This window comes from Ctenopharyngodon idella, chromosome 3 (assembly GCF_019924925.1).
Source record: "Ctenopharyngodon idella isolate HZGC_01 chromosome 3, HZGC01, whole genome shotgun sequence".
Classification (NCBI taxonomy): domain Eukaryota; kingdom Metazoa; phylum Chordata; class Actinopteri; order Cypriniformes; family Xenocyprididae; genus Ctenopharyngodon; species Ctenopharyngodon idella.
In genome coordinates, this window is record NC_067222.1 from 25,137,923 (window position 1) to 25,152,113 (window position 14,191).

Consider the following 14,191-nt stretch of genomic DNA (forward strand, 5'->3'; position numbering starts at 1 on the left):
TCCCGCCTTTTGTATGTACTTGTTTTATTCTGTAACCACTGAATGATCTCTAAGTTTCCCCAAGTGTCGAATATTCTCTTCCAAAGTTTGAGCATAGTTTCATACTGCATATCAAAACCACCTTTTCCTTCACATCAAAGTGTCTGCAAGTCTTGAGAAGTACAATGGCTATCACCTTCATGGATATCGTAAAAATACATCCACAATGAACTCAAACAGATCCACAGGGCAAATCCTTTTAATCACACTTACAAAAATGATGTAAGATTTTAAAGAGACTTCAGACATATTTCAAAAAGACTTGCCTGTCTTTCGCATTGTTATACTACAAAAACACTTGTCAAATATAAAAATAAACAGAGCAAAACTGCAAGGATGCACATGGAGATCACAGGTTAATTTAGGGGAGTCTGGAGTAACAATAACAACAGAAATCTGTGTTGTTTCTTATATTCCATTATAGAGAATTGGATTGATTTGTAGTAGGGGCAAGTCCAGTGAAGCTGAAAGGGAATGATGGGATAAGTTAAGTTCATTTGTCTCATCACATCGGGTAGTTCAGCACCACATCCTGTTTGGCTAGCTCCAACAACATAGGGTCATCGAAGAACTTGCTGATACTGACATCCTCACTCAATCCCTGGAGGAAGAGGAGAGAGATGATGTTGATATATGATGATATATGATGCATATTCAAACTAAACAAGTTGATTGACACTTGAGAGACATCAAACATGTCTTACTTTGCGCCTGCGGGTTTTGATCATAAACTCTCTGGCCAGATGAGGGGCCGGCTGAGGCTCTAGAGGACGAATCACAATGCTCTTATCCAGAGGATCACCGGGAACAATCTAGAGTGAGGGGCAGAGACAATAATTACTCAGGACAGTGGCGAAAATCTAATACCATGTGACAAACACACACACACACAAACAGTGTTGAAGGCAAGGGAGTCCGCTGCTGCTGACTCAAACGTCTGCTACTCAACATCAAACACATCCACACACACACACACACACACACACGGATCTTACGCAAACATGTCCAAGTCACATTTTAACCAAATAATTTTAATTACTACTTTTTGTAAATATTGTAAACATTATTTTTGCAAAAAATCTCATTAGCTTTTTTAGTTTTTGTTGTAATTTCTATTATTCTTAAAAGTGGTTCTTATTAGATTATCTTGGTTTAAAATACTATAATACAATTTTTACATCAACACTACAATACAAAAAAATAAAAAAAATTATAGTGTCTAAATATTTCTACATTTCCTTCCAAAGTCTCATTACAGTAATACATCAAGACATTTTTATTGTAAATTTTCTATTATTAATTTCAAATGCTAAATCTCATTAGGTTCTTGCAGTAAAAATATTGTAATACAATTTGTATTTATTAAAAAAATAAATAAATAAATAAAAAAAATCAGCAGCTGCTAAATAATTTAACAACAATAGTACATTCATTAATAATGATCAAAAAATAATCGTTTATCAATGATCAATTTAAATATATTTTCCTCACATTACTGTGCTTAATTGCCATACAAAAAGCCATAACTAATTTTTCAATTATTAATTTACAATGGTAAATCTCAGTTTCTCACCGTAAAAATACTATAATACAATTACAATAAATAATAAAAAAACAGCATATTACATTAATAATGTATTATATGTGTGTGTGTGTGTGTGTGTGTGTGAGAGACATGGGCATACCCATAATGACAACTTTATGACAATTAATTAATATATATTTTCCTATTACTGTGTTTAATTAATTGACAAAGTTGTCATTATGGGTATGCCCATATCACATTTTTCCCTAAAAAAAAGAAAAGGAAAAAAAAAAAAAAAATAGTGGTAATAATATTAAATAAAGTAAAAAAAACCTGAAAAGAAATCACTTCTAAAACATTTAACCAAAAATATGATTTCTAGTTTTTTATTTTATTTTAAATTCTTTTCATTTTTGTGTGAAATGGGCATGTTTTTGACAGTTTTTTTCCCACTTACACACAATCCCTCTTATACACTCATTTAAACACATACACACGCACAAGAAAAGGATAAGGAGAACGAAAAAATATGGGTGTGATTGTACCTGCCAGTGGTGGAACACACTGAGCGCAAAGGCCTGGCCCTGCGTGTGTGTGCGGAGATCCGTTTCAAAGCCAAACGAGTCAATAGCTGGAATGAAAGCCTTGATAGTGTAGAGAGGAGAGCCAGGGATTGGGGCATCCTGCGTCACATGACCTCTACAGGACACAGAGACAAGAGATCAGTCAGAGGCTCATTCTAAAAAGAGACTGTCTTTATTAGAGACTTGCTGACTTTTGCTGCCTTGAGCAACAATCTGCTTAATGTGAGTGTGTGTTTACTGACAAGTCAGCAATGTCCTCATTCTGTGTGTGTATTTTACCTCCTGCGTGCCAGCACCGTGTACACAGCAGAAACACAGTCAGCAGGCGCCTGAACCTCCACAAAGTAATAGGGCTCCATCAGCCTGGGCGTGGCCTACAGAAAACAACCAATCACAAATTGAAGAAAAAAAAAAAAAAAGAGGGTGAGTGAGTAAGAGAGAAACCAATTACGATAATCAACTTAATCTACTGAACCAAGCTAATTGAATGAAACAGTCCAATAAGACTAATGGAAACAATGATTAGGCAGAGAAGGAAACAGAGGAAGATGGGATAAAGAGAGAGGTGGCTAAACAGACCTATCAAAGGATAGATTACCATGAGAAAGGCAGAATAGACGACTCTGCGAGCTGTAGGAATGACCTGTCCTCCTCCTCTATGCAGCGGTTCCTGTGCGATCACGGCATCTAGGATCTTAAACTTCACGTTGCGGATTGCTGAATGCAAAGATTGACAAAGAGACACATTAGTCAAACTATAAAAAGAAACATTTCCATTTACATATGGAGGACTTAACGAACAGTAGCAAAAACAGCCTGTTTAACCAAGAAAGGGTGGAAAATGGTCATGAAAGAAAAATGCAACAAAAGTCAAGTCTTTAAGATTTTAAAGACCCATGAATAAAACATTATCATGCTGAATTTATAATCATATTGAATATGGTAACCATCACTTTATATATTTTATGACATGTAAATTTAGCTGATAATTACGTTTTTTTTCCCCGTTTTTTTTTTTCCCCCTCAAAAAAAAAAGAAAAAAAAAAAGAAGCAATTTTATATGTGTAGCATATTTTTTAATCATGCAGCAAACATTTTTAACATATATTGAAAAATTACTTTAAATTACTTTTTAAAACACTTAACTGACAGTATTATTCAGTCAAAATTCATACTGTCGGTTAACGGTTAACCAGTTAATTATGAACATCCCTAGTTTTTACATTAGTGTTTTTAAAGATTAACTTTAATCTAAGTGTTAAAGGAAAATGATGATGCACAATGTCCAGTATTGATCAATATATATAAAATGTTTCAAATGTAAGTTTGGCATTGACAAAGGTCACATGTGACTGAAACTTTTGCCCTTTTTTTCAGTAAAGTTTTGTTGTTTGTCTCGCATCTGGTGTTTTTTCATCTTTGGTGGAGTGTGCAGACTCTTTTGAAATGATTCACTATTTGGATATTTTTGTCTACGCACCTCATTTGGACTTGTTTGAAGGCGTGGTGAGTTCCTGACTACTCATATATATATATATTTTATATATAAACAAATTAACCAATAATGATATATAATGCATCTGCATTTAAATACATACTTGCCATTCAAAAGTATTTTATTGACTGCATGGTGTTTTTTGTTTTCCTTCAAAATCAGAGACCTCTCATATAAAATGTTTTGTAATGTCTTACGTTCATCACATAAAGGACCCTCGCGTGTGCCCCACTGGAAGCCCTGTACAATGCTGTCCTTCACTGAGCCGAGGAGAGCTTTATCTACCTACAACACAGAGAAAAAGAGTACAGATCATTTATCAAGTCATTCATCGTTCAACAAGTTCAGTTGTCCAGTGAATGACCTCTTACAAAAACAGATAGATCGTGTCACATGCAATCACACGTGACAATGTTTTTCACACCTCTGACTGCCTGGCAAAACACACACCAAATAATGACACATCAACATCGATGCCAAAACACTTCAACAGAGGTATAAAATCAAATGGCCAAAGGCACTATTTTCAAATGTATGTCAATACAGTCGTTGGAGAGATGAAGTTAAATCTATTCTAAATTTCATTTATTTGCAATCCAATTACAGTAGAATTGTATTAGATTCAATGAAAATAAATGAACCTTGCCAAACATAATTAGTGTCAGCTGATGTGTAAATTACCTCAGAGGGCAAAGTATCGTCTACTAAGATGTTGGGCCCAGTTGTGTCAGGTCCAAAAGCCCAGATGGAACGAGCTGCTAGCAAATCCCAGTCATACTTGGTCTGGAAAAACTCTCCCAACTTTTTCCTATAGAGAGAAAGAGCGGTATATTTTTAAGTTGGTTAACAGTTGGCGAAACAGCATGTCGGTTAAACTGCATCACATACACTACCATTCAAAAGTTTGGGATTGGTAAGATTTTAAACAAAATGATTTTTTAAAAAGGTCTCTTATGCTCACCAAGGCTGAATTTATTTAATCAAAAATACAGTAAAAAAACAGTAATATTGTGAAACATTATTACAATTTAAAATAACTATTTGAATATATTTTGTCATTTGATTTTGACTTTGTGATGTCAAAGCTGAATTTTCAGCATCATTACTCCAGTCTTCAGTGTCACATGATCCTTCAGAAATCATTCTAATATGATGATTTGCTGCTCAAGAAACATTTATAATTATTATCAATGTTAAAAACAGTTGTGCTGCACAATATTTGTGGAAACCGTGATTTTTCACGATTTTTTGATGAATAGAAAGTTAAGAAGAACAGCATTTATCTGAAACAGAAACCTTACCGACCCCAAAATTTTGAATGGTAGTTTATGTTGGTATTTTTACCCTTCAAGACCTCAGCAGAGCAATACAAAAAAACATGTTTAAGTGTTGTTTTTAAGTTCTAAAGGTTGATAAGCAAATAAAATATTTTCAAATTCATTTCCAACTTACTTTTTTTTTTTTTTTTTACTCAGCTAAGAAAGACACCTTTGTGTTATACATAACCCATAAGTTCTCTATAGTTATTCTACCTGTTCCATGTGATCTGCACCACCTCGTTCTCAATGTCTTCGGCTAGACCCTTCTCCAACGGCTCGGCAATCATGGTGATCTTATTCCTGCAAATTACACACACAGAGTTACAAATCAGACAAATATATCTGAACCCATTAGTTTCCCTGTTAAGACTTTTACAGGTTACATTTCAACAAAACTGGATTTCTAAATGGTGGTGTTGAGATACAGGAAGTTTGTTCCTCACTTTTTATTGGGTGTTTCAGCAAAACACTTCAGGGAGGATGTCTCCACCACAGTCTCACAAAAAGTCACCACAGGATCAGCTACCTATAGGTAAAAGTCAAAGATAAAACACATTTATATATATAAAAAAAAAAAAAAAATAAAAAAAAAAAAAGATGAGAGAAAAAGGAAAATTTTTCGAGAGCAAAAAAGCACCTTAATATCAATCTCAGAGTACATCTTCCGCAGGTCGTGCATTACACAGTCCAGGTACAGCTCACCTGTGCCAAGAATCACATGTTCACCTGACTCCTCCACCTGAACACACACACAAATCAGCACAGATTAATACAAAACAAGTCAGTAAAAAGGTTGCAATTCATCTCAATGAACCGAAAAGTAACCCTGCTGATTGCCACTCAAGTATATGCGGCATCTGGTTTGGTCCTGAGGTTTAAAACATGACAGAATTATGTTTTTAAAATAATATTTGTTGTTTTAAAGTGTGTTACCTTTGTTGTAAGTGAAGGATAACTCTTGTTGACTTTTCTGAGTCCATCCAACATCTTGGGCAGTTCTGAGGGATTGACCGGCTCCACAGCTATTTTTATCACTGATGCAGTGTTAAACTTCAATGGCCTGAAGATCTGAGCCTACTCACAACACACAGCACATTCAACATCCAATCCCTCATAAATTAACACTGCTTAATTTCAAATAGATATCTCTCTCTTTCCTACCTCTTCATTTCCACGAGGCTCTGTGATTGTGGCCGTTTTAACAATAGGCTGGTCGCAGCCCTCAATCAGCACCCAGTTACCAGCAGGAACACGATTCACTTCAATCTGATACCTTGCGTAAACACATTAAACATAACATTTACAAACATTACTATTTGGTGTAGGATTTATAAGTCAATAATATTCCCAAACTTTGAAACAATATTCACAAAGATGGCAAGTAAGACAATGAATTAAATAGTGAAAGACAAAGTATTTTCTTGTAAAACATAGTTACAGAAATTTTTGTTTTATTCAGAACTTCGAAATTTTTTTTTTTTTTTTAAGAGGAAGCCTAATTTTTAAAGTGTGATTTCTAGACCTGGAAATGTCATGTAAATTAATAAAATCATAAAACTACATGGGCATTTTTAGAATGAATATACATTCTAAGATGTAGGTGTGGTCTGGAATTTTCTAGCTATGCCAAGTTCTACAATATTTTATGGGGTAGAAAGTTTCAATAGAAAATTATTTTAAAAAATCCTTGTCCTTAATACTTATCCAGTAAATCATAAACAACTGGAAAGGTCATAAAACCTTTAAATATTGTTGTGGACATGGAGTCAAAAGCATTGAGAATCACTGCTGTATAATAATGCAAGTAAAAAAAATGACAGAGTGTGACAGTCACCTAGCGACAGAAATCCACAGACGTCCGATAGTGCAGATCTGTGAGTCCTCTTCATCCTCCAGGCTGTAGTTCTCTCCCAGAACCTTCACCGGCTGGCCCGCCTGCAGGGTTCCACTCAGGACTCGACCGAATGCGTGGAACTGAACGCCGTCATCTGTGCTGTACATCTTAGTGGTGTGGCACATCAGTGGACCCTTAGAAAGGAAATAGAGTTTGTCATTGTGATTTATATAGGCTTGCTTGAGCTGGATACATTTTTATTTTATTCGGTAGGATGATATATGCTTTAACTACATTTACTGGATAAATTCAAGAAACGATCATCAAAAAAACTCATGTGACAGAATAATTGATTCAGAGGAAAAGATGACATTTTGGAGTGGTCATTCTGAAATGCCGGAGCCAAAGTCATCAAAATGATTGGTTACTCCAGAACTGTCTTGACATGCTGTCGCCCCCAGACATAAAGCATCTGCCACGGCGTTTTGTCTGTGTGGTCTAAACCACAAAGTTATTTATTATTTATCTAATAGAAGAGCTAGAGTGGCTTCCCCAATAGCAATGACTTCCATTTCCATTTATATTTTGTGCCAATTTATATTCAATTTCACATACATTACCATTCAAGAAATTAGTACTTTTATTCAGCAACAATGCATTAAATTGTTAAAAAGTGACAGTAAAGACATTTACAAAATTACAAAAGATTTCTGTTTCAAATAAATGCTGTTCTTTTAAACTTTCCATTCAAAGAATCCTGAAAAAAATATGGTTTACACAAAAACGTTAACCAGCACAAGTATTTTTAATATTGATAATTTTAAGAAATATTTCTTGAGCACCTAATCGGTATATTAGAATGATTTCTGAAGGATCACGTGACACTGAAAACTAAGTAATGATGCTGAAAATACAGCTTTGCATCACAGGATTAAATTATATTTTAAAATATACTAAAATAGAAAACATTTTAAAGTTTTAATAATATATCACAATATTACTGTTCTTACTGTATTTTGATCAAATAAATGCAGCCTTGGTGAGCATAAGAGACTTCTTTCAAAAATCTTACAAGCCCAAACTTTTGAACAGTAGTGTATAAAGTGATGATTTTGTTCTCTTGAACACACGGGATGGAAACTCTTACAAGTTCAATGTCACAGCACTTATATCAATCCCTGTAGATCCCACACTTACATCAGGGTCACACTCAGACATTGTCTCTCCGAGGTCTGAATCCAGTCCACCTGTGTAGCTGTGCTCTATCTTGGCTTTGGCACCCCCTTGAGGAGAAGGTATGTGTTGCACACACATGTCCACAAAGCCTGTTGAATTTGCAAACATTATTAGACCGAACAAACCCGGCATGAGCAAGAACTATAAGTTAATGCAATAGACACTTACCTGTAAACTCTCCAAAGAAGCGGTTACAGACGAGGCGCAGCAGAGGTCTGATGTTAAGCTTTAACTCCTCTTTGGTCAGATGAATGCCGAGCTCATCCAAGACACGAGGCAGAGACGTATCCACATCCCCCACCACCTATAGACACACCACAGTTACAGAGCCTGGATATGTGTGCATGTTTGACTGCCTAAGTCTGTCTGAAAGTGTAGAAATATTGCCCAAGTAAAAGATGCATGAATGAATTTGAGTGTACATCTTACCTGTGAAAGAATCTTGTACAGCGGCTCCAGCACAAACTCGACAAAGCTGCGCTGAGAGTTGCTGTTAGGGGCTTTCTTTGTGAATTTCCTCCTGATATGCACAGAACACAACCAGTTACAAAAAAAAAAAAAAAAAAAAAAGGAGAGAACCAAAAACATTCTGCCATCACTTAAATTGTCTGAATAAAATCAGCTTGAGATTCTCACGTTTTGGGGTTGAAGTAAATGTCTCCCCACAGTCTTTTAGCAAACTCCATGTAGTTGATATCACCTGGAAAACAAAAGAGTGTTTTATGACAAAGTTTTATGTTTCCTGAAAAAAGCATTAAAGGGTTAGTTCACCCAAAAATGAAATTTCTGTCATTAATTACTCAACCACATGTCGTTCCAAACCCGTAAGACCTTCATTCATCTTCAAAATGCAAATGAAGGTATTTTTGATGAAATCTGAGTTTTTTTTTTTATCCCCCATAGAAAGCAACGTAATTACCACATTCAAAGTCCAGAAAGTTATTAAAGACATCATTAAAATAGTCAATGTGACTGCAGTGGTTCAACCTTAATGTTATGAAAATGAGCCGGTGTTCGGACATATACAATGTCTATACAATGTAAACAGCGTAGGAGAAGGACAACGAAGAGAAGAAATTGTTGAATAAAGTTGTTATTTTTGTTTTTTTGGCACACGAAAAGTATTCTCGTCACTTCATAAAATTAAGGTTGAAACACTGTAGTCACATGGATTATTTTAAGGATGTCTCTAGTACCTTTCTGGACCTTGAATGTGGTAATTACTTTGCTTTCTAAAGGGGGATAAAAAAAACTTACGGATTTCATCAAAAATATCTTTTGTGTCTTACGGGTTTGGAACGACATGAGGGTGAGTAATTAATGACAGAAATTTCATTTTTGGGTGAACTAACCCTTTAAGTATGTAGTATAGTATTTGGACAATAGGTTTGTGTATTTCTCACCGTAGGTGTCTGAATAGATTTTGGCGAAGGAGCCAAGAGTGAAGCAGATACTGTATTGCGAGGAAGCGAAACACACGTTTCCCAACAGGGGAGACACAATCAGAGACTCATCTGTGGAGTACGTGCTGCCAGAGAGAGAAACAGATTTAGAGATTTAGTCTCTGGAATTTCAGACAAAACTGCTCGCTAAAAACAATTCAATTTCAACTCATGATGCTCAATAGCTAGAAGCTAAAATATGAGCAAGTGAAATAAAAACAGTAGCTCTAGGATTTGTCTTTAACAGCATGTTTTATCTACTAAATTGTATTCTACCTCAGCAAGCCATTGACCTCATCCACAATGTGGCGAAGCTTGTAGTAGGCATCAGTAGGGGGCAGCTTGAGCTCCACGATCAGACGATCTACTTTATTAATACAGATAGTGATGGCCAACCTCTCCTGCACTGCGTGCTTGATCAGTCGCTCAGTGTTAAGCATCACCTGAACACATGCAAACAGTTAAAAACACAATGCAAATGTATATTTACATAACTGCTAGTTTAATACAAAAAATATTAAGTCTATACAATGATTATTTATTGTATTTCAATAACAAAGACATACTAATGAGTGACAGTCTTGAAGCAAAAAGCTTGACATCAGCAGTAAACTTTGAATGTGTATGTGAACTCACCCCCTCGGCAGCATCGATAAAAAGCACAATGCCGTCAGACAGTCTGACAGCAGATGTCACTTCATCAGAGAAATTCACATGACCTGAAGAAGAGTATGAGAGTTTAATCATTTGCTTTTGCATTGCAGTGTGCAAATATACTGTGTACTTATATTTTTATAATTTATGTCAGCTACTTCACAGGGAAGACGGAGAGAGGGCAGGAAGTACCTGGCGTGTCCATGATGTTGAAGAGGTAGGATTTGCCCCGTGAGTCAGGTAGCACCATGGTTACAGGAGTACTCTTGATGCCAACTCCCCTCTATGACAAAACACAAAAATATGATTAAATGAAACTATCAGTACCATAAGAACACAAGATAAATGCTTGCTTGTAATCTTATTTCAAGTCATTTCTTACCTCTTGCTCTGTGAAGAGGATATCTGTGTATCGTAACTGCGAAAAATAAAAGATCAATATTTCAACATATCATTTGCATGACTGTAGAGCTGAACAAACACGGCATGCCATCTTAAAGACAGGACGCCTCAGTCTGCATGTGCAAAGAAACATTTATATTCACTATCTAGATACGTACATCACTGTCATCTCTCTTGCGGATTTCAGGATGAGTCTGTTCAATAAGGCAGTCCACAAAGCATGTCTGGCAGGAGGTGGGGTGCATAAATGAATTTTATAGAAACAAAATCAAAATCAACACACAGAACACTGAAAGCCACCACGCAATGCACCATTTATTAGACAACAGTGAAACATCTAATAAGCATAATAATATCTTTTACCTTGCCATGGTGTAAGTGTCCACACAAAGTGACATTTCTGATCAGTTCTGAGCTGTCCATCAAATCAGCAAGGAACCTGTGGACAGACATGCATGTAAGAATATGCAGTTCAAACATATGAGGAGAGAGAGAATCAACACAATACTGAACTCACTCCATGTCATAGACTGTGACTGGAAGCTCCTGCTCCATCAGAGTAAACCGCTTCAACTTTACAGGTTTTATGATGGGCTCTGAGGAGGAAATAAAATAAGAAAAATTTGATTTTGCACTTTGAGTGCATATAGTGCATAAACTAGTATTCCATCAGCATGTCTGTTACCTGTCAATGGTTGTGTATCTTCTTCTTGGACGATGGTCTCCACCTCAGGACCATAAACCTCCTCAGCTGTGGGATAATACTTTTTATCCTCATGCAAAACCACCTCCATACTACCACCCTCCTCATCAACCTCAGCCTGGTCTTCATCATCCTCCTCCTCATCTGCCTGTAATAAGAAAAACAGCAGTCATATATCAACAAGCACATAAAACATAATTTTTGGCAGTTTCAAAATTCAAGGTGATTTTTGTTGATTTTATGTAGTTTAGACACACCTCATCAGCCTCCCGGTCCTCTGCATCTAGTTCCTCATCTTCATCAGAGTCCAGCTCCGGTCCTATATAGTTTCCAAACTCATCATAAAGATCCGTCTCCATGCTGACGAGTGCTGATGGGACAAAACAGATTGGAATGACATTTTCCTACCACCCCTGTTACATTTGTGCAGAGAACTATTCAGCATGCATGGAAATATGTGCACAGCTGTAATCTAGGAAAACTGTGGAATACTTTAAAGACACTTAATTGTAAGTTTGTTTTGCTTTCATTCCTATAATTCTTTTTATATTGTTTCATATGCTTGATGAAGTTACGGTTACTCCTTTACTAATATTGTCATGGTTTTTGTGTTTTGTCCTTGACTAGAGCCGTCCCTGGAATGTCCCCATTTTACAGCATGCAAATACTGAAAAAAAGTAGTCACATGCTAACTCCATGTTTATTTAAAGTAATACAATTCTGTATGAACTATATAACAGGACCTAAACAGTGTGCAGGATTGTTTTGCACTGTATGTACACAATTGTTAACTTTCCCTTAAGTTCTGTCGTCACAACGCAGTAATTCCCACACAAACATCTTAACTATACCCATGTGGGTAAAAGTGTACCCTGATATGAATAAAACAATAATTAACTAAACAATTACACTTGCAACAACTACATTTGCAGAATTCACATACTTTCTGCTGTAAATGAGTCTAAAATTCAAAACAATAAGTGTAATTAGCGATAGTAAGGCACAAACATAAAATAACATTTGAAAAGTTAAACAGTTCATGAAAATAATTAAATACATTTAGAAAATGTTAAAAATATTTGTTAAATACATATTCATTTATTTTGTTTTATATTTGTGATGTGTTTAATGTGTAAAGTCATAATTTTGTTATAATCTAATACTGCTTTTATCTGTTATTTGCAATGGTTGCTATTTACTATTTTTCATAGTGTGATTTTTAGTGAAATATATATAAATCAGTTAGGGGTTTAATACAGGCATCATAATAATTATTAATTAGAACAATAGTATAATAATAATTAGCAATAAATTTTATAAAAATGTATTGTCCCTGTTTTTAAATTCATAGATAATAATAAAAGATTTCAATGCCATTTTGACCACTGAACTAGGAAATGTCCCCGGTTTCCATTTCAGAAATATGGTCATAGTGGTGCATATTAAACATGCATTATGCATATGTAAGACAATAAAACAATTTACTAATTTACTGACAGTCACAACATATCAAAAAGTTTAGAACAGCCTCAAAATAATTTGTTGGCGCAAAAAACGCACGACAGAGTATTAATGAATGAATGAATTGCTCATTTAATTAATCTTTCATTTCTGTCTATCACACACAAATACACAGTGTATAATAGTTTTATACCTGTATAGGAGTCTTTACGTCTGCGGTGATTTTATTGTTGTTTCAAAGAAATTCCTCGTACTGTTTCCAAACCATGCACCGCGCGGTCCTCACACAGACCAACGTATGTCGTACGTTAGTGACGTCATCACCCGTCGCCATGCACAATGCCTGTTTGAAAAACAAAACCAGGCTACAAAAAAGATGTCGCACAAGTCAGTATTCTCAAACTACTTTACATCGGTACGTTTATTTTATCACTACGTTCACTTAAAATACAGAAATTAATTAGAACATTCAGTGTTCAATACCCACCTTAATGTTGTGCAAAAATATACTTCAAATAATTATCTTAAGGGATACTATTAACAAATTTCATTTAATTGTCATTATAATTTTGATGAAAGCTCATTTGCATTTTTGCAAATGTTCTTACAAAAATCCCAACTTTAGCTATAGTAGGCCTATTAGATACTTTTTAAATTTTAAAAACTGTAAAGACATCTGAATGTCTTTAAATACAAATAAACAAACAAACAAAAAAACTCATAATTATCTTTGCACTTAATAAGACATATCCCCTCAAGACTATCCAATAGGTCAAATAATGAAATGTACCGACAGAAGATGGCACCATATCACTTGTATATGCATTTATGAATAGAATTTCTAAGGTCCTCAATGGGTTTCACTCATTGGGTATCTCTAATATTTTCAGTCCCACATAGTTTACAATGTCCAAGTATGACTCAGGCTCCATTTGTTGATACAGGGATCTCATATGGCACTTGAACATTGGCAGGACTGTAGAGGTCTGACTTTCCAACTGTAAAAATACCAGCTCTTCAAATATAGGTAAACATTATTGTCCAATTTAATACAACTGAAATATACAATAGTGTTTTAATCTGCTAACAAAGATCTGACAAGATGATGACTTGCACACAGACGCACACATTTACTTACAGCTTAGGCCTGCACACAATTGCCTATGCTTTTGGAATGGTTGCCTCAAAAGCCCTTTGAAGAGGGCTTTGTTTATAGTGAGAAGGGAATTTTATTTATCAGTCCAAACATAATATCAACAGTCTCTAAAGATACTCTTTCCTTGAAAGAAAATTTAATGTGATCTTTCATGTATGCAAGAGAAAAAGCCAAAGAGAACATGGTGGAAGAAAGAAAAACAAAAGGAAAGTCAAACATGATCCTGCGAAGCAAACAATTGCTGAGAAGAACTTTATATCAATACAGTTTAATTTAATTAATTAATAAAATGAAGAAGAGGAATAAGAGGAGGATATTAAATCAGAGAAAAAGACATGAAA

At 35.2% G+C, this 14,191-nt stretch overlaps 1 protein-coding gene across 1 annotated transcript; it reads right to left on the reverse strand.

Moving 5' to 3' along the window:
• Nucleotides 1–222: 222 nt before the first annotated feature.
• On the reverse strand, nt 223–13,046 carry eftud2 (elongation factor Tu GTP binding domain containing 2). Its single transcript, XM_051888353.1, has 28 exons — nt 12,888–13,046; nt 11,491–11,603; nt 11,216–11,381; nt 11,048–11,126; nt 10,894–10,969; nt 10,689–10,754; nt 10,511–10,546; nt 10,321–10,411; nt 10,111–10,193; nt 9,751–9,917; nt 9,436–9,560; nt 8,669–8,732; nt 8,462–8,552; nt 8,201–8,336; nt 7,994–8,121; nt 6,797–6,990; nt 6,124–6,235; nt 5,896–6,036; nt 5,600–5,701; nt 5,406–5,488; nt 5,176–5,262; nt 4,325–4,451; nt 3,841–3,928; nt 2,747–2,865; nt 2,428–2,522; nt 2,110–2,263; nt 744–851; nt 223–640 (listed from the first exon to the last, which is right to left on the reverse strand). The coding sequence occupies exons 2-28, from the start codon at nt 11,590–11,592 to the stop codon at nt 545–547; spliced, it is 2,916 nt and encodes a 971-aa protein (XP_051744313.1). The 5' UTR covers nt 11,593–11,603; nt 12,888–13,046; the 3' UTR covers nt 223–544.
• Nucleotides 13,047–14,191: the final 1,145 nt, after the last annotated feature.

What these genes read in the sequence shown, in the direction of transcription:
- eftud2 (XM_051888353.1), bottom strand. Translation starts at nt 11,592, where the DNA reads ATGGAGACGGATCTTTATGATGAGTTTGGAAACTATATAGGACCGGAG. An exon ending in AGGACCGGGAGGCTGATGAG is followed by an intron (nt 11,382 to 11,490) that starts GTGTGTCTAAAC and finishes TTCTTATTACAG; the next exon opens with GCAGATGAGGAGGAGGATGA. An exon ending in GACACTTACACCATGGCAAG is followed by an intron (nt 10,755 to 10,893) that starts GTAAAAGATATT and finishes ACCTCCTGCCAG; the next exon opens with ACATGCTTTGTGGACTGCCT.